This window comes from Homalodisca vitripennis, chromosome 2 (genome assembly GCF_021130785.1).
Source record: "Homalodisca vitripennis isolate AUS2020 chromosome 2, UT_GWSS_2.1, whole genome shotgun sequence".
NCBI lineage: Eukaryota > Metazoa > Arthropoda > Insecta > Hemiptera > Cicadellidae > Homalodisca > Homalodisca vitripennis.
In genome coordinates, this window is record NC_060208.1 from 225,452,614 (window position 1) to 225,472,346 (window position 19,733).

The 19,733-nt window shown below is 33.2% G+C and overlaps 1 protein-coding gene across 1 annotated transcript in view; it reads left to right on the forward strand.

Moving 5' to 3' along the window:
- The first annotated feature begins 6,984 nt into the window (after positions 1-6,984).
- LOC124355452 (protein Wnt-4-like) overlaps positions 6,985-19,733 on the forward strand; it is a 105,996-nt gene continuing 93,247 nt past the window's right edge. Inside the window, exon 1 of the mRNA XM_046806597.1 lies at positions 6,985-7,095. Within this exon, the coding sequence (XP_046662553.1) occupies positions 7,031-7,095 (65 nt within the window). The 5' untranslated portion in view covers positions 6,985-7,030. The remainder of the gene's footprint in view (positions 7,096-19,733) is intronic.

Sequence of the window (19,733 nt, forward strand, 5' to 3'; positions counted from 1 at the left end):
CTTTTTCATTTTTCTTATGGGTAGAGGTAATTGATTCCCTTCTTTACGATAAAGTCGTTGTTTTCATTTCTCTTTACCTCTATGATAATTTACAAACGTTTGTTTCAAGTTAGATATTTGTGCCTATTAAACATCTCTATTTTGTCATATTACCCTTATATTTTCCTCTTTATAGATGAATCTGCAGGAGACGACGGTGTGCAAGGGCTTTGGAGTGAATAGTCCATAATATCTATAAGTTTCCGTTTTCTTATTTCCCTCTCATTCTGTTTTTTCCATATTTTTCTTTGATTTCTTGCCCCGCTTTTAGTCATGATAGTTATACTTTTGATTGTTGATTCTTTTTTCTGTCTACTACTCTTCAGCTTTTCATCCAAGAGTAGAATTTGTTGTAGAATTGTAAATAGCTGAACAGTAGTCATTACGATCGGACGACGAAATTAGCGATAAACATTTTTTCAACTGGAATGTTTTTGACGTGACAACGTCTTAAATTAGGTTGCGGCTCGGAGTCACTCATGAAAAAGTGTAACGCCCGGTAACGTTACGATGCCCGTCCAGTGGGTCCGCCGCACGGGATCCGCACGGGATAAAGCAGATAACTGTGGGTCCGCCGCACGGGATAAAGCAGATAACTATGTTTATTCGTGAAAATGTGGAATGCTTAGATTCGTCATTTACAACAACTACAACAATAAAGGTAAATAATTGTACACTGATATTTCAGTATCGTAAACTATGATTGATTGATTAATTGTTAGATTGACACAAAAGTTGAGAAACTGAGTTTATAGGTTATGTCATACTATTGACAAATGTTGATAGTGTTAAGTAAATTATTAGTTTAAATCACTCTGCAATCAATCGTAATTCAGTCGATTGAGAAGAAACAGCGCGTATTGCTAGTCAAACATTTAAAATAACAAATTATAACCTCTTACCTGTCATAACAGTGCGACCAAACAAACGAACTAAACCGACCAATCACCACGCGCGGAGTTAGAATTTAACTGTGTTTAGCAAGAATTTCAAATTCCAATTTTAGTAAATGTTTTATTCAACTTTACCATTTACAATAACAAATTTTAATTAATTTCAAATTATGTACAATGTTTTAGTAAACAAAATATATTTCTATAGTTAAAATTTGTGTAATTCTTATTTTCATTCAATTCCTTGTTCCTATTGTGCAATTTAATAATATTCATATCAATAAATATTCTACCGAGAAAAAGACGTTGTCACGTAAAATCTTCGCCCGTAAAACCGACTTTATAGGCAACCATATTTTTTTTTTGTTATAACATTTCAAATAAAGTGAATGAATGTTTCATATAAATAGAAAGCTGATAAATCAACTATTCATATTTTTAGGAGTTTGAAATTAATTTATTCTATACAAATACAGTTATAAAGCTTAAACTTAACTACCTGACGACACGTTATGGTCGTGACATTTGGTATTTTAAAATATCATAATTAATATTTGTAATAGTTTTACTGTGAATTTAATCAAATACATTTGTAAATAGCCTGTACAATAATAATTCACTGTGCCAGTTCACTTTTTCACTAAAGTAGTAATATCCTGCAAGGACATCAAAATGATATCTGAAAACTTTTCACTCACTGAAAATGGCCAAGTAAGACAAACTAAATTAGAATGGACTACAAGAAGACAGACAGAACTCAAGTGCTGTCAAGTACCATGACGAGCTTCAGGTTCTGAACCTTTTGTTCAATAGAGCTCAACTTAATAACCGTATGAAAAGTAAAAGTGTTGTGCTGCCATCTTCATTTGAAAATAATTCAAGGAACGTGACTCTAAAATATAAAATTGTCATGGCATCATCCAAAAGATTGGGTAGCTAGATATTTATTTATTTGACAGTAACCTGTAGACCAAGCTAGCCAGAAAACTGGAAACGAATTCCTGGAAGATCATTTTAAAATTGTGTCTAGGGCGTTCAAAACGAAACTTATTAAAGTAAAAAAATAAACACATAACAATCACTTTTTTTGCTTGGTAATTGCCTACACGTATTAAAAGAATTTTTTAAGTGGTCTGACGTAATGGCATAAATTATAAAGCCTATTCCTGCTGAGGGGTTAAAGGCCCGAGAATCAGTTCACATTTTCTATATGTCCCAGGATAGCCCTTTCAACTTTTCTATTTTTCAGTTCCTCCCTTTGAAAATTTAGAGTCTGCTTACGAGAAAATACGCCAATGCTTATGATTTTACCATTTCCGATTTGAATATATTCATAGTTGGGAATAGATAACAACTCTTTTCTTAGTAACTCGTTGATAGTTGATAATTTAGTTGATAGTTAAGAAGTCTGTCAACTATCCGACTCCAAAACTTCGTTTTGGACGATAATTATGTTTTGAACCAGAGGGCAATAATATTGTTACCGTTAGTCAGCTGAGCTAACAGATGTTTCAAAATTTCGTCCATAGAATGGGCATTCAGCAACGCCCTTTGACCTCTAGTTACACATGACACAGGCGATATTCCTTGAGCTCGCATGGGATTGTGTTCAACACTCTCTTCAGAGTTAAAGAAATTATAGAGTTTACCTTTTACCCTTTCTAAGTATTGTAGCCTACTGAAGTTTGAGAATCGATCTTTGCTTTGTCTCTGCTTTGTTCACACTGTTCAAATATGCTGAGACGGTTTATCCTATATGACCTGTGTTGCGAAACACATATTCAATTAAAGAATAACAGGATTTCGACCATTTGCCGTCGTTAAATGTTACAAAAGGTATAACGCAACGTTTCAAGGATTGGAATCTATCCTATTCGTCAGGTCGGGTAGGTATTAATACATACCTACAAAAAAAAAGAACAGAAGGAAGAAAAGAAAGGAAAGAAAAGGGTTCAAACATACCCAAAAGATGCGTGAAGTCTAGTCCAGCCGTTGTCACTGCACAGAATGCAAATTTCGAGTACAATTCATGAGTACAAGAATCACAATCACACATCACACCAGCACAGGTAAAAGTGGGATACTAACAAGACAATTCCTTTCCTTTCCCTACTTTTGTTCTTTCTGTTCTTTATTGTTGTATGTATTAATACCTCCCTCCCCACCTGACCACCTAACGAAGAGGATAGATTACAATCCTCGAACCATTGAGGTATATACCTTTTTTAATAGATAACGATGGCAAATGGCCGAAATCCTGTTATCCTTTCAAACCTTCCATCGTCAGCAACAAACTTTAAACAAAGAACAAATTGAATATTCAATTTTTACAGTGTCCATATGTCCGTTGTGATATTCCCAAAATGTCTTGAAATTTACCATCTTGCCGATATAATGAATGTGCAATTTTAGTTACTAATTGATAAACGTAAACCTTTACGTACAGATTAGGACTACTTCTGCTACATGTTACAGAGAGTTTACAAAAACCTTTATTTCCAAAATTTACATAAATTTACAGAGTCAGGTGCTTGGAAGCACGTGTGACTTATTATTACAATATAATGCAATACATTAAAACAAAATATACATGCAGTTGGCAACTCAATGTTTTTTTCTTATTTTTATGTTTTCTTCCACCATGGTGCACAAATACTATACTCTTACTATCAGTCCATAACATATACTTAATGTTAATGCCACTTGTAGTAATTCAGTTCGCTTAAGTTAGATATTACAATTTACCTAAGTCATGGGAAAATTCTTCAAAAGTCAAACAACTCCCAAGGCATCAAGAGGAGTGACACTATCTCTGTCCGCCCGTAAATAACATCAACAGTAGCAGAATGGAATACTGTACTAGACACATTTATAGCCAAGAGCGCAGAGCCTCGAGTACCGAGTTATCTCAGCCAATCCTCCGTCTCTCTCTCTGTAAATAATTCCCAAATCCAGTAGGCTGGAAGTAAATATTCTACTTGCACAATAGTTGTTATTGATTTACAACTTTCTCTCCACTACGTATATATTTCAGGAAATAACTGTTAACCCTGCGGAACACCAAATTGATCCCCCTTACATATAATTTACTGTAGTAGTTTCGTCATGTTCTGAAACCTGAAATATTGTTTCTCTTCATATATTTAATGAATAAAACAGTACGGTACTAATATAACTGTGAACATTTGACTTTAAACGCTTACAACCAGTGTAATGTACAAATGTGCTGACAAAACTGGCCTTCACTTTCAAAAACAATTGAACGAAACTAACTTATCAACGTTTTACATATGCTCGATCACAATTAATGACCGCCTTAAGCCATGTTATCCAAACGACAGTTTCTGTGGTACTGGCCGTCCTCAAAACATCGACTTCTCGGGCCACGCTCCGTAAACACATTGGATTAAATTCGTTATTTCGGTCATATTAAATGTTTGTCCTTCTCAAACTTATTTCTTAAGTTTAGACGATAAAGTTTTCTACTTACACGTTACAATTTACATTACCTTTCAGTTGAATGAGTCTACTGAGATAAAGTTAAAGTAATACCTTAGTTATTATTAAGAAATAATCTTGAACTAAAGTTTAATTTATTTATGTAACTTCAAACTGGAAGTTTATACGTTACATGTAGGCTACATTATGTACACGTTAATACATTTTGCATTTACGTAAAAGTAATAAATTTGAAGTATTAAAGTGGTTATTAATACAAACATAATATTAAACAACGGAAAATCTATTTGAGCGCCTTCGCATAGGCCGCGAGGATAGATGACGCAACCCGCATGACACTAGACATGATGTTTCCAGTAAAGGTAGTAAGTAACATGATTATGTCCCATTAGATCTGTACTGCACGGTGAACGTGGAACCGAGTTCAATAACGGCAATGTTCTTGGGCATATCTGCAAGTAGAGCGTGAAATTAACAAAGAACATATTCAAAATTCAATGGTCAGCATGTCCGCATGCATGCTTTAGTGTGCGCTCAGGGAGACCAGATCAGAGTTCGGTAGACAAAGCGATATATTTGAGTACTTGTTTCAAGAATCGTTCAAATAATTGAGGTGGAGGGCTAACCATTTTTAGATTTTTTATGATCCACTTTATATATATTTTTTATATTCAAAATTCGATATACTATTTTGCGTTGTCCATAAATAAAATTTTGCTATTAGCTACATTACAAATAATTATTATTCTATACAAGAACATGCAGGATGAGCGGGCCTTAGCGTAAAAATAGTACCAAGATCAATTTAACTTAAATACAATTATTTGTATTATTCTAAAAGAGTGGTTATGTATTACAAAAAAGATTCCTAACTTTCCTAATTGAGGCCAACATAAACTAATATTAGGCTACATACAGTATATAAAGTCCAGTGTAATGAGTTTTTAACGGCTTCTTTAGGCATTTATTTAAAATTTAAAATAGTAGCTAATCGGAAGATAATGTTGTAGCATACTATTCGAAAGCTCATTCCTTGAAAATGTTTCGTGGCGTATATTGTATGTATATTACTTTACTTACCAGGCGAGCATGTTACCACTATAGTGTATACCACAGAGTCCTTACTTTTTACGATTTAATTATTTTGTATCTGTCAGATATGTGTTTAAATTAAACTAACATATTCGAAAGAACTAATACCTGTCAAAAGACTGTTTACATTAATTAAATTTGTATATGCGGCAACAGCCCTTGAGAGACCCGGGTTCGAGTCCCAGCGGAGCAAGTACTTTTTGTGGTCGAATCTTCATTGAAATTAAATCTGCCGCTCATACAGATTATATACATACACAAACTTTTACTCAACAGATCCCCAACATAGACCCAGAACGTTTTTAAATAAATTAAGTAACATAAACAAAGAACAACTTTGACATAAAAAAGAAGAATAAGATTTAACAATGCTTGCCGTTCAATTACACTAAAAACGTTCAAACTTTACTGATGACAAGAAATAAGACACCAAATTAAAGTAAAATTACATTCATGAATTTGTACGGGTGCGATTAAGTGAAAGAAAATAAGAGAAGTAAAAACAAATCAGTGTTAACGAATTATACATTATTGATTTAAATTTTACATACGAAAGTATAATTATTCATACCTAAAGGTTTACTCTCCTCTCAATATTAAAGACAAGTTTTAACTTGTTGAGGAGGACTGTTCAAGTTTGTCGACTATCTAAAGGGTTACGGAGTTTTACAACCTCCAGTTCTTTGTCGGAAGGGTGGTTGGTCGAAGACCCCAATTGGCACTCCGCCCAACCCCATAAAATTGGGGGAAAAAATTCTTTACTTTTTTCGATTTAGACACGTAGTCCAGTTTCTAACATTCCTTCCTATTCTTTCGTGATATTGGCTTCCGTCTACGTTGTTTTAGCCTACATTCATTTTAAGTAATATTGCCGGAATATAAAATAGCATTTAAATCAAGATAAACGAATATTTTATCCCTTCCAACAGTTTTGTATTCCCCCTAATGTTGATAACCAATATTTTACGAGTACATTACCTATTTTTAACAGTAAACACGTTCAATCAATGAAATTCCAAGTAATTTATCTGTCGATCGTCTAATGTGTTTGTTATTTCAGTATGGTTTAATATTGAGATATACGAGTATGCACTTAATATACATACTGCAACTATTTACCAGCTTCCCTAGCTAGACACATTATCAGGTTTACAGACAATTATCAGTTTAGATTAAACAAAAGCAACTTGGGTGTGATTTTTTTCAAGACTTTTTGAAACAATACATGGCCGCTTTTTAAGGTTGGAAAGTTACTAAAATGTGTTTAAACAGCTTCCTGACTTAAGCAGAACAACCAACAGCGTGCTTTTATCGATGTAATAACACTTTACAAACAAAGTGAAGGCGTCCTTATCGATACGATGACGATGACGAGGACTGGGACATCGATGGCCGTGGTGACGTGAAGTCAACAATGAAGTGGACAACAATGGTAGGTAGCGGGGTGGGGGTGGGTGGGGGAGGGGCGTAAGGGAGCGCGCGTGCTCACGGCACTGAAGTTTCACTCAGTGTGCCATGCTGGTGCTAACGCCGCGGTAAGGTGAGGTATGGCGGTGGCAGGCGGAGTAGTCGTTCTCCTCACTCTGGTCTACTGTGTACAAGCTAACTGGTGGTGAGTACCTATAACATTTCTCCCTATTGTTTCCAGAGGTTTCTAGTTTTGGAGTGCCTAGAAAAAAACGAGTTTGACAGATTTTGTGATAATTCTTTTTTCACATTTGCTGTTTTAAAATTTTAATAATGTTATGGTTATTGAAGGACGGGACCTTAAGTTTGAATTCATAGCTCCTCTAAATACTCGAAGTTGTTAATTTATACGTAAAAGTAGATTTATTGTGTTAATAATAACTGGTAGTGAGTACCCTGGCGCTTTCAATGTAACACTGTCAACAATTCTACCCATTGTTTTCACAGGTTTATAGTTTTGGAGTGCCTAGAAAAAAAGACGAGTTTGACATATTTTGTGATAATGCTTTTTTCACATTTGCTGTTTTAAAATTTTAATAATGTTGTGATTGTAGCGAAAAATATTTTGTAGGCCAGCACCTTAAGTTTGAATTGATAGTCACTCTAAATTCTTGAAGTTTTGTAAATTTATATGTAAAATTAGATTTAGTTTTAGAATAGAACTATCCTGAAAGACAAGTTAAACATTTTTAATCCTGTCGTTATAATAACTGATTATTGTGTTAATGTTAACTGGTGGTGAGTACCCTGGCGCTTTCAATGTAACACTGTCAACAATATTCTCTCCATTGTTTTCAAAGGTTTCAAGTTTTGGAGTGGCTAGACAAAGACGAGTTTGACAGATTTTGTGATAATGTTTTTTTCCACATTTACTGTTTTAAAATTTTAATAATGTTTTAATGCAGAGTAGTAACCAAGTTTTTTTTTAATATTGTATCGAAATATATTTTGAAGTGCGGTAATTTTAGTTTGAATTCATAGGTTAGTGTTCCTCTCCATACTTGTAGTTTTGTTAATTTATATGTATCATACAACTCTGTTAGTTTTTAACGCGACGAATGTACACGTAATTTAACGTACAGTTCGTATCCCCCTGAAGCAGTGGTGGATTTATATTTTTTGTTGTTCCACATTTGCTGTTATAAAATTTTAATTTTAGTAAAGTTTTAATGCAGAATAGTAACCAAATTTTTAAGGTTGTAGCGAAAAATATTTTAAAGGACGGTACTTTAAGGTTGGATTCATAGTCCCTCTACATACTTGAAGTTTTGTAAATTTATATGTAACACAACTCAATTAATATTTAACGTGACGAATGTACGCTTGATTTAACGCGTTTTATATTTTTTAGTGGGAACTAAAAAATATAAAAATTATAAAAAAATATAAAAATTATAAAAAATTGTTTCGAATGACAACGAAGTTTAGCGTTAACAGTGATATTATTACTTCACCAACAACGTCTTTCGACGGGTACAGCTTACCCGTATACGCCCAGCTAAAACCAATATATTTTGTTATGTTGCCACCACTTGTAATGTAGGGCCTATTTATTTCATAAGAATCGTTACCGTAAATGTTTAATGTTTAAAATAACAGCATGGTTTCTGATATCCGTCCCATAAACTGGTAGGAGAAGAGGAAAGAAAAACTGTGTAGATAAAGTTAACTTTCTTCGTGTTCATAGCGATTTATGTTTCATAAATATTAATCATATTAATTATGTCTCAAACTATTTTCCACTAGATTTCATTTAAAAGTGTTTAGTTGTAGGCTATATGTCTAAATTTTAAGGGTTACCAACAACATTTACTATTATCGAATTCTATAAGTCCCAATTGCTGCTGGAGGGAAAAAAAATTAGGAGTGAATAGCCTACAGGACATATTTCACTACAATTTTGTTAATAATGTTATGTCTCCTTGAGCATTTGGTACAATAACACAAACCTATCGAAATAACGTAGGCTAGAATTAAAAGTTACAGGCCCGAGTGACACATAAAAATATATTAGTCTTAAAATAGAACTGTCCAAAAAAATAAGTTAATCATTTGTTTTAATCCTGTCGTTTTAATTACCGATTATTGTGTTAGTAGCCTAATATTTTAAATGTTTCTTAAATATTTTGTATTTAAATTGAAAAAATTCAAAAATTGAACTGATTAAAGCAAATGATTTGTCAGGTAAATCATTATTCGCAGAATAAATTTATGCTTTTACCGAAAATAAATCTCTTTGTACGAACATAGTGAACGTAACAAAACATAAAACCTTCTCTAGACAGGAAATTGTATATTTAAATACATTCTAGTTTAAAAACGTGTCTTTATTTCCCACGTTCAAGCCAGTATATAATATTACAAAATACTACAAACAATATATATATATATATATATATATATATATATATATATATATATATATACACATGATATGAAATTGTAGGATAGCGTATACTACGTATGTATGCATGCAACATATTCGTAGCAGAAATTATATTATAGTTTAACAAAAGACAATATTTACAATTAATGATAATGGGAGAATAATTACGACCATATTTAAATAGATCCATACAAATTTAATAAAAATCCTAATTGTGTCAAGATACAAATACTAAATAAATAACCAGTAACAACGTAGAAGCAGAAAAGGAAGGAATAACAAAGTTATAAATAAAGACTGTAGGCTACTATAAATAATAAATCATTTTGGCTTAACAAGGTTTTATACATTAAAGATGATACAACAAAAAAATAAAAAAGAGCTAGAAATAACAATAAAAATAGTGTATAAAACAAACAACCTAACGTATGAAAGATGGCAGTGGTTATCTACAATGAAATGTGGAAGAACCTGTTTTTGAAAACGATACACGGCACATTGTTTAACAATATATTTTTAGGAAGTTTTCAAACAATTGTACAAAAACACATTGAACTTGAACAGTTACCATACATGTAGATACGTGTTGAGGGGGGGGGGGGGTTGGCCTGCACAGAAAACTAACAGCACAGAAGTCTACCGAGAACATCCACTGCGCCATCTACCGACCGATGTGGCGCAAGAACAATCTACTACAAACAGTGCACCCTCTACTGAATTCTGTGTAGCGGTTCCAGTAGTAAACTCGGGGTAAAAAATATTTCTTAGATCAATTCATTTATTGGCCCACCAATTGCGACATCATAGGATCGTTTGTAAACGAATTGGTTCATATAAAGTCAATCAATATAAGTATGTTTATTATACTTAAGTTTGTTTTATTTAAATGATTTGATTATAAGATAAATACTTTTAGAAGTACAATATATTTGAATATTAGGAATTCAGATGTTTTCTTAAAAAATATTGAATACATGAAGATTTTTGGACCACTGGAAATATTTTCATTTAATACCACTAGTGAATTACAGCGCATTTTCTAATATTACTTTAATTTCGCGAGGCCTTACAGATCGAGGATTCCATCTACAGGCAACTTCACAAATATATAAATAATGAAATTTTACAAAAATAACCTATTTTAATGCATTTAGAAAAATGTTAGCCAGTATAAAATATTTAAATCTAATTACACTTTAATTTCTTATGAACTGTGATGAGAGTAGAATTTTCAATAGGTGCGTCTTCGTTATTACCTAATACGTTTTTTATTTAAAGTGTCTCCCAGGCATTCAAGTGTGTTTTGTTTGTAACTTCTTTTAATAATAGTAAATTTTAAAAATTAATATTCAATTCAGTGTTTCGCAATAGCAGATTTTTCAGTTCGTCCATATTTTTAATGTGAACAGTGTTCTCTGAATCGTCTTTTGATGTTCCTTTTTGTTGGGCAATGTACAATTTCTTACAGTCGTTGCAATGAATTATTAAAATAAGCTACAAATACCAAAAACAACTTCACTGGCGCCCACACAGTGAGCGAAACCGCGTTAAAACGTATACAACAAAATACACATTAAAGAAATGCAACACAATTCTTTGAGCGGTAGGCGTTGTCCTGTGAAGCGTGACCCAAGCATAGGCCTATTATTGTTGTACGCTCTCAGCTATCAGCTGTGTTCTTATACATTGACCAGCTTTCTTATATTCTTGTAGAATATACGCAATATTCTTAGCATAAGCTCGGATACGATACTAAGAGCAAAGCTAACTTGTAAATGTGCAAAGCTATATTAAAACCACCACTCCGCTTCTTCAATATGTCATGTCCTTGTTAAACTCATTTTCTCAATATTTTATGTAGATAACATATTTTGAGAAGACTATTTAAATACATTCGAAAATGTTATGGGGTGATGTGTACTAACCTTGTTTTTATACTACTGGATATTAAAGATACAACATATTAGAAAAGGTGTGGACCATATAACTTCCTCATATAGTACCTATAGTACTCATGTATATCAGCTATGAGGTCAATATTACTCGAACAAGCTCGCATACCGCACGCTGAACCTAAGTACTGTAACTAATACAAATGTATCTGTTATATAAGATTGTATTTTTTTTATTGTACCTAGTTCTTAAAACAAAGATTTATGAATTGTATAGTTTGATTGAATGCTAAAGTCATAAGTAGGATTACAGCCTTGTCGGAGGATTCCGTTATCTTTCCAGGACAGTTACTTACCATGCCTACCTCCCCTCTCCCCTTCAACTAAATACACCGCTGATTGGCTTTTTAGTTTTACTACATGTAACAAAAAACTATGTTCCATAGAGTATCTAGTTTTTTTTTAAGTAGCAACAGTACACAAAGTGTCAATAAAATACTATATCAAATTTTATCAGATCCTAATAAATAAGAATCGTCATACAATCTACTAGCCTACAATAGCTAAATTGTTCGCCCGTCTGTATTTTTCATAGGAAAAGTCAAATAGTTCATGGTGCCATATATTATATGTTTGGCGCGAATACTACCCTAAAATATAACTTAAGTGGCTACGAAAAAAACCTTAGATTAAAACTTGATATAGTTTTAAATGTCAAATTTGGCAAAATAAGGAGTTGCTACAATTTTTAAGAAAAGCTGGGCCAGTTCTTGGAAATAGAATACGTTTAGTAAGTTATTTGTTATGGATTATAATTTTTTATATTGAGTGCTCTGAGAAAATTCAGTTGTACTGGATAAACCATACTACAACGCAAATCCGCATACATTTCATTGCTTGAGAAAAATTAATATTTATTAACGCTGTTATATACATGATTCAATCATAAAAAAATTGAGATATTAAAACATGTTTATGTATATTTCTTTTTAAGTTTCAATCAGTGTTCGTTTTAGATCGGGTTTCACGATAGTTGACATTTAAATTTAAAAGTTACCACCGATTTAAAGCAAAAATATATATGTTTTTTTATATAATAGTACGATAATGGCATAAATATCCATACAAACTGCTGAAAAAATATTAGTTTTAGAGTCGTGATTCTTTAAAGAACACACAGACTGACGAAAAAAATAAGGAAAGAAGATCATACATTATCTTATTATCACTATACAAATAAAAAATGAATGTGTTTCAGGCACCAGAATAATGTATTTTCATTTTGTTAAATAATTATAGATGATCTTAAATTTATAGCGCTAAATGTTAGCTGCCGATAAAAGTGAATTTTGGAGCCTTCGGAAACACTGAGGCCTTTTTACATTAACCAGCCCAAAATGTCTTTTTGGGTACTTTTCTTTGAAGAATATATAATAAAAGTTTTGGGCCAAACTTACAAATCTCTAGCTCTTCAAGAAGTGCTTCATAAATCTTATCAGTCAGTTGTATCGAAATAAAGTAACAATATGTACTATGTACAACAGTGATAATGCAGGTATATTCTGATATCATGCCCCCCCCCCCGAAAATAAATTCTGAGTACGCCCCTGATTTCTATTAGCAGCGGGTGAATTACAATGTCCAGCTGTACAATTCAGTGCAGTGACAATAATATATGTTGGCTAGGTTGAGTTGTACTTGGTGAGTTGTCACAATTTAATTCGTTTCGCGGATTCAAATTTGTCACATTGAGCGCATAAATAACGCGGAAAGGCGCTGATGTGGCATTAACACGCGCTGTAATATTAGATACACTCGTGGTTGTACAGAGAAGTAGCGTGTGTGGTGAGTAGTGCCTGTGCGATTATTCATTTGGAACGAGTTAGACATATTTTGTCAGATTTTTCTCTTTCGGACTGAAATAAATCTTGAAATAGCTTGCATTACAAACACATTCCACAAAATACAACGAAAATTTTGTTTTATATTATATTTTTATAGTTTGTAATATACCGTAGGTTTACAATACAAGCACCGATAAGTTTATGTATTGATGTAAAATGTCTTGTCGATCTACACTCATTACTTTTGTAGATCACGTGTATTGGAAATAGATTTATAGACAAGCTAGACACATCCTGCATGATTTTCCGGACATTTGCCATCGTTCAGTGAAACAAAAAAATCAGTAACACTACGTTTAACACAACGTTACTGATTATAATGTCCGGAAAAATTCCTGTTTCCTTCACCTTCCATCGTAAAAAAAAGAAAAATAAACTTCAAACATAGAACATCATGCATGATTAATTCATTGAAAGTTCTATATTATTCTTAATTTTATTCAAATCCATTATTGTTGGGTGGTATAACATGTGTTCGAGTTCAATTTTACCGATCCTTCTGTTTTTATAAATTACGCGCTGAAAACTAGTTAACTGAACCGTTTATTTATGAAATAACGGAACCTGTTATGTACTGAGTTTCCCAGATATGGCCTTCAAAAAAGGATAGAGATAGCACGTATGATAGCCTACACTTGGATATAGTCCAACTGATTAGGACCCGTCTGTAATAAACCTAATAAAAATAACATAAATAATTAAATCGCTATGCTGACTTTCAATAAGATAACGGAATTGACCTTTTTGATAGTACGCTTGCAAATAGAACATGTTTAAAGCTTTCGGCATATAACAGGATTTTTCCTGCCACACTATCCATATTAATGTTAAGATGCAGTCAAAGTATTAGGAGATACGTTTTAAATACGGTAAAATTAATGTACTGAAATGTACAAAAATACCCCTGTTTTGAAATCACGACAGCAAAATATATTTCTCCTTTTTTTACAAGACCCAACAAGGATCTTTTCAATGATTTGAAATATATCTCCAATTCTACTAGCAAATCATCTTTTATGACATAGTTTGGGTATGGGGTTGCAAGTTAATTTGTTGACTCAATATTAATTAGCCTCAATCGAATACATTTGAAGCAAAATCGTTGGCCCTACATTAATCACAGCTGTGTCTACTAACTGTGTCAAATAGAATGTCACGTGAGATTAATTTTTTTTTTCAAATTTAAGCCTCAGCGTCAGCTATGCCGGCTTCGAAGTACACTGGTTTTTATTAAAAGTACAAAGTATTGATGATGATTGGATGAGGTATGATTGGACCTCCCCGGGATTTGAACCCGTGATCTCTCGGTTAGAGAACCGAGACTATAACCATTAGTCTACGGAGGAGGACATTTAATTTGTTAATTTAAATCAGACTTAATTTTTCCTAGCATACACTTAAACAGCTGCTAAAGGACTGCAAAAATATTTAATTAATGTAAAATCAAAGTTCTCCACTTCATTATTGTACTAATAGTCTATTAGTGATATGTAAGTTCATGATACTCGTGTGGCCTTGAAAATTGTCTTAGGGTTTTCGGGGACCTTTGAGGGGCCAAAGGTCATTGTGAGCCTAGGGCATTCTTACAGAGCCCTCCGCCCTTCTCGGAGACCCTAAAAAACAGTGCCGAAATTTTCAGTATCGCGTTATTAAAAGTTTAAAAACTTAGTTTCAATGTTTTATGTATTAAAATTACTACAAACATTTGTATTTCATATGCTTGTAAATGGAGCATAATTATATTTTTCAATAACCGAAGTGCATGTCGGTCTAATTCAGTCGGACTCATGTTTACACGGAGGTGGAAGGCGGTTTCTGGAATGTTCGGCAGCGCAGCAGTATTCTGATCTATTAATTACGGCTATTAGCTCCAAGCCAATATTTAGTCGACTCTATTTCACCCGAGTGTCTGCGCTACTGTGATTAGGCAATTAGTAAATCGATCGGCACAAACAGAAACTGATAATTCATGGCTTCGGGTCCATTAGCATCACTTTCTTTTGTTTTTTCTCGTTTTTAATTGTTTAAATACAGTACGGCATTATTGTCAACCAACCGGTATTTACCTACTTGTAAATACAATTCCGAAGAGTGATAAATGTTATGCAACATTAGCTATGCGGAGGTGTATATTTTATATCGAGCTTCTATATAATATATATTGCATATATTAGACTCTTAAACGTTGCGAAATAACTGTTTATGTAAATCACAAAACACGCACATATCGGACAAAACCTATGATAAGATTTCATGTAAATAATAAAGAATCATACAGTTATAATCCCGACATATTGTGATAATTTTTGCATTTAAAACTATTTTTGCATATAAACTACAAATATAAAGTAAAACAATTAAGTTTATTCAAGAAAAAAATTAATAAGTGAAAATTTCACATACAATGTCGAAATATAATCAAAATATTTTACAAAAACTATACGTTTATTTGAGAAAGAATGATTTACAAAACATCAACATATATTTTAAAAAGCGATAAAAATTGAATTTTAAGTGAGAACCACAACTCAGGTTTCATAACGTATGAGAAAATTTAAATTTATCTTACGTTGTACTTAACAGGGAAAGTTCATCCCTAATATTCGAATGCAAATTAAAATAGCTTCGTTAAGGTTGCATGCAGTATTTCAATATATATATATATATATATATATATATATATATATATATATATATATATATATATATAATGCACATTTTATTTTCTAGATGTCCTGCGGACTGATATAGATAGACATATACGTTCATACAGAATAGATACGTTTACATCCCCCGGCAGATAAATGAGAAATTAAGTTACTTTACTGAATGTTAGGTATCAGTTATACTCGGCAAGATTCCAAGGTTTGACACCCACCATCATAGAACTCAATTTTGTGGCAAGATATCTCGAGGAAGATCGCTTCTTTACACTTTTAATTTTGCACGCAACTTCATTTTGACATACACAACAATGAGTTCTATGGTGTTGCATTCCAACCAAAGCATTTGGCTGAGCGTGTGTGAAACTTATCACTCTGTAGGCTGACAAAATTTCTCCTTTGCCAGGAATGTTAAAATGTATTAGCCGTATGATTATCTGTCGTTCTACCTTTCAGCAATGAAATTATGAAATTATCTATGGACTTGAAATTTTGCCTGCTACGCGACGCATGATGTGGAGGACTCATACCCTATTGTATACGTTTCTGTGCGTTAGCGCGTGTGCTTACACATATAAATGAAGAATATAGGCTTGGTGGTATCATTCAACACAAAATTACGAATAGACTAGTATTAAATCAATAGGCTACCACAATTCAGTAATTATTTATTAGTTATTCATAGGTTTAGTAGTGTGGACCGGTTTAAGTTTTTGTATTGTCCTACACCAGATATGTTTCTTTACATCCGGAAGCTGCCAGTAGGAATGTCACTGAAGCGCCTAAGCGCCAGGCGGCGACTGCACGATTGTTGTAATTGTGCGCCCGGAGTCAAGAAAAGAACAGAAACTGTTTATGAAGAAGATTGTTTATAAACATGTTCATATCTGCCCTAACAGTCCAAGAAGTGCCTGGCCAAGTGCCAAGTCGGTTGGACCAGCAATCAAAATAGAAAATAATTGAGTCTGTTTAAGATTCCGGGAAGAGCACGATCAAGATTGAACATGCCTCGGGTGACTCTTAGGAGATATCTTGATATTACGGTGATATTCTCGTATTCGTGTAACTTTTTCTTTTTCGTGATAACAGCGATCTGCACCCTACTTTAACTACATTAACTTGTTTTACGTACACATTCACGTTTTCCCCTTACCATACTAACTTACTCTTTGTTGAAAACTATTAAACAATCCTAGAAATTTATGTAAAGCAGCCAAAGTTGTCCAAAGTCACAGTTATTTTTACGTTTACTGCAGAACTTAGTTTACAAACCATATTTGAAATGTATAATACAGATTGTGAACAATATTATGAACAATTATGCACAATAAATTTAGCTGAAATATTTTCACACAAAATTTGCACATTGTGTTAATATAATGTATCATTCACTCCACCCAGAATAAAGACATTTCGTTAAAACAATTCCTGGGAAAATCGTTATCAAACTCTGTTAATCCTCAAGAAACGCACAAAAATAATCAGTCTCATATATTTTCATCAATGTATAAAAAGTTAGAATAATAAATTAAATCGGCTATTACCTTCTTCATAAAACATCACAATTTTGAACTCGTTCATTGACTTTCCAATTTCTTGACAAATGTTATTTGAATTTTTATAATGGTTTAAATAAATATCTACCGATATAACACTTTTCATTTCTAAACACTATACTTCTAGTACAAAACGGAAAAAAAATCAAAACAAGAACAGAGCCATTCGTAAAAAACTGCGTTTTTAGTTTATAACTGACAGCTGATCTACATGGAAATAAAACAAGTTGCTACACGGTTCTGATTAAACATTCCATGTAAAGTGTAATATACGGCTGAAGTGGGTAAACAAATATTCAGATAAACAAATAATTTTAATACAACAAAAATTAATGTTTCGTTACGTTTTATATTTGTGAACGTCCATATAAGGACGCAAGAAAATTATAAAAATATTTTTGACAACCGTATATACGTACGTTGGAAACGAAAAGGTTAACTGGAAGAAAAAGCGAAGCAAAATTCTAAAAATAATTTCTATATGTGTATGTAATTGGTCATATAAACAATTGGCTGAACATTTTTAATTTCGAACTCTAGTTATTTTATAAGATGTTGCACTGGGTTTATTCATTCTAACGTTAAATAGTAGAAAGTGCTAATCATTTTGTAACAAAACTACTGTTGTTAAATGGTTCAATTTTGTTGGTGGTGTGAAAATCTTCACAGAAATTCAGTTCAGCAAATAATGGAATCTTGGCGTGTAGTTTTATCAAGTAGCAACAACCCCTCATCACATTAAATTTTATGAAGCGAATTTACTTGGTTCGAAGTTTCAAAACCGAACAGTTCCACAAGATCTACGCAGCGGAGCCCGTGAAATAAAGTCCACCGGTAAATATTTTTATGGGGTTTCCCCCTTCTCCTCGTATGTCAAGGGGAGTCTGCCCCTTGCCGTCCGGCCAATTTGCTTCAAATACCCCGTCCTGTCACAATATGGGTGCCCACTCTCCTTCATAAATAAGGATGAACGGTTTTCTTTTCTGCTTTTTGTAGTCTTGAGAAATTGTCCAAACAACAAAGTTCCAAATTGTAGATCACTTGCCTAATACGTATTTGGACCTTATCAATCTCAATTTGTTCAATCCGATTAAGTAATTTCAAGATTAAATTTTGTAATTAGTAAATGAATACAAAAACACAACTCTCTGTAAGAAAAGGGTACATATTTTGTTAAAAGAAAGAGAGGCGTTCAACGAAGAAACTTTCAGCCAGTCATTATTATCGTGCTGTAAAAATAAGGTTCTGTCAAGCACAGGTTCTGACGTCTGAGATCCTTTCATGCGGAAAGCGATGGAAGGATTGAGCTGAAAATAGTCATTGTCTGATTATTCAAGGAGGCTGTCAGGGCGGCCATATTACTTTTAGTTTCATAAGGACCAAGAATGTAGCCAGGAAAACATTTGGGAGGTCCGGACAACTGATATTTTCCCGTAGTGGTCAGAGAGTAAGGCCCCATTTTGTTCTTTAAACAGTTTTTTACTCGTTTCTTTATCGAGAACGATCTTTCAGCAGTACATGTCAGTAATACTGAATTATTAAAATAATAATAATAGTTTACTAAAAAAGTAATTGCAAATTTAGGGAGGGTCCCGACCATTTGGACCCTTTCGCTGGCTACGTCCTTGATAAGAACGATTTAACATAATTCTTATGGGGTAACACTCGAGATCGTTTAATTATAATTTAAAAGGGTATTATATCTATTTATGCTCTTTTTGAAGATGGCAGCCGTATATCCGGAAACACTGCTGTGTCACCGGATGCTGGAATTACAATGTATTGTGGTGAATGACTGTTGTGGTCTATTTCCATTTTGATCTTCTAATAATAGCCTCATTTTTATGAATTAAAATTATAACGTTATTTATTTTTATGTCAGATTTTACATGCAATTCATATGTTTCATAAGTTACTCATGTTATAGAGCCCATTACCATAACGTTTTAAGTAACATTAGATGCGATATCTTCTCGTTGGACAAAGTAAAGTAAAGTAAACATAACTTATTTTACCAGGCGAAGTTAGAACTAAGAAGCCCTCTCTAACACTTAACCTGAGGACCAACGGCTTAAAGGTGATTTTCTTAACCTGAGGACCAACGGCTTAAAGGTGATTTTCGAACCACCACCAACGGCCGGGCAGGCGGGCTGCTTGCGGGGACAGGATCGCTCAGTGATCACATATCCAAGCAGCAGCCACGCTCGACGTTGCTTGATCCGGTTATCTTGCGATAACCGTTGTGCCCGCTGCATTACACCATCGGCAAAGCTGTCTGTATTCGAGAAGTTACGGGATGGATTCTCTTTGAAATTAATACCACCAATTAATACGTAAATGCGTTTGAACAGTGTTTCCTTAAATGTGTTTAGTATAGTTAAT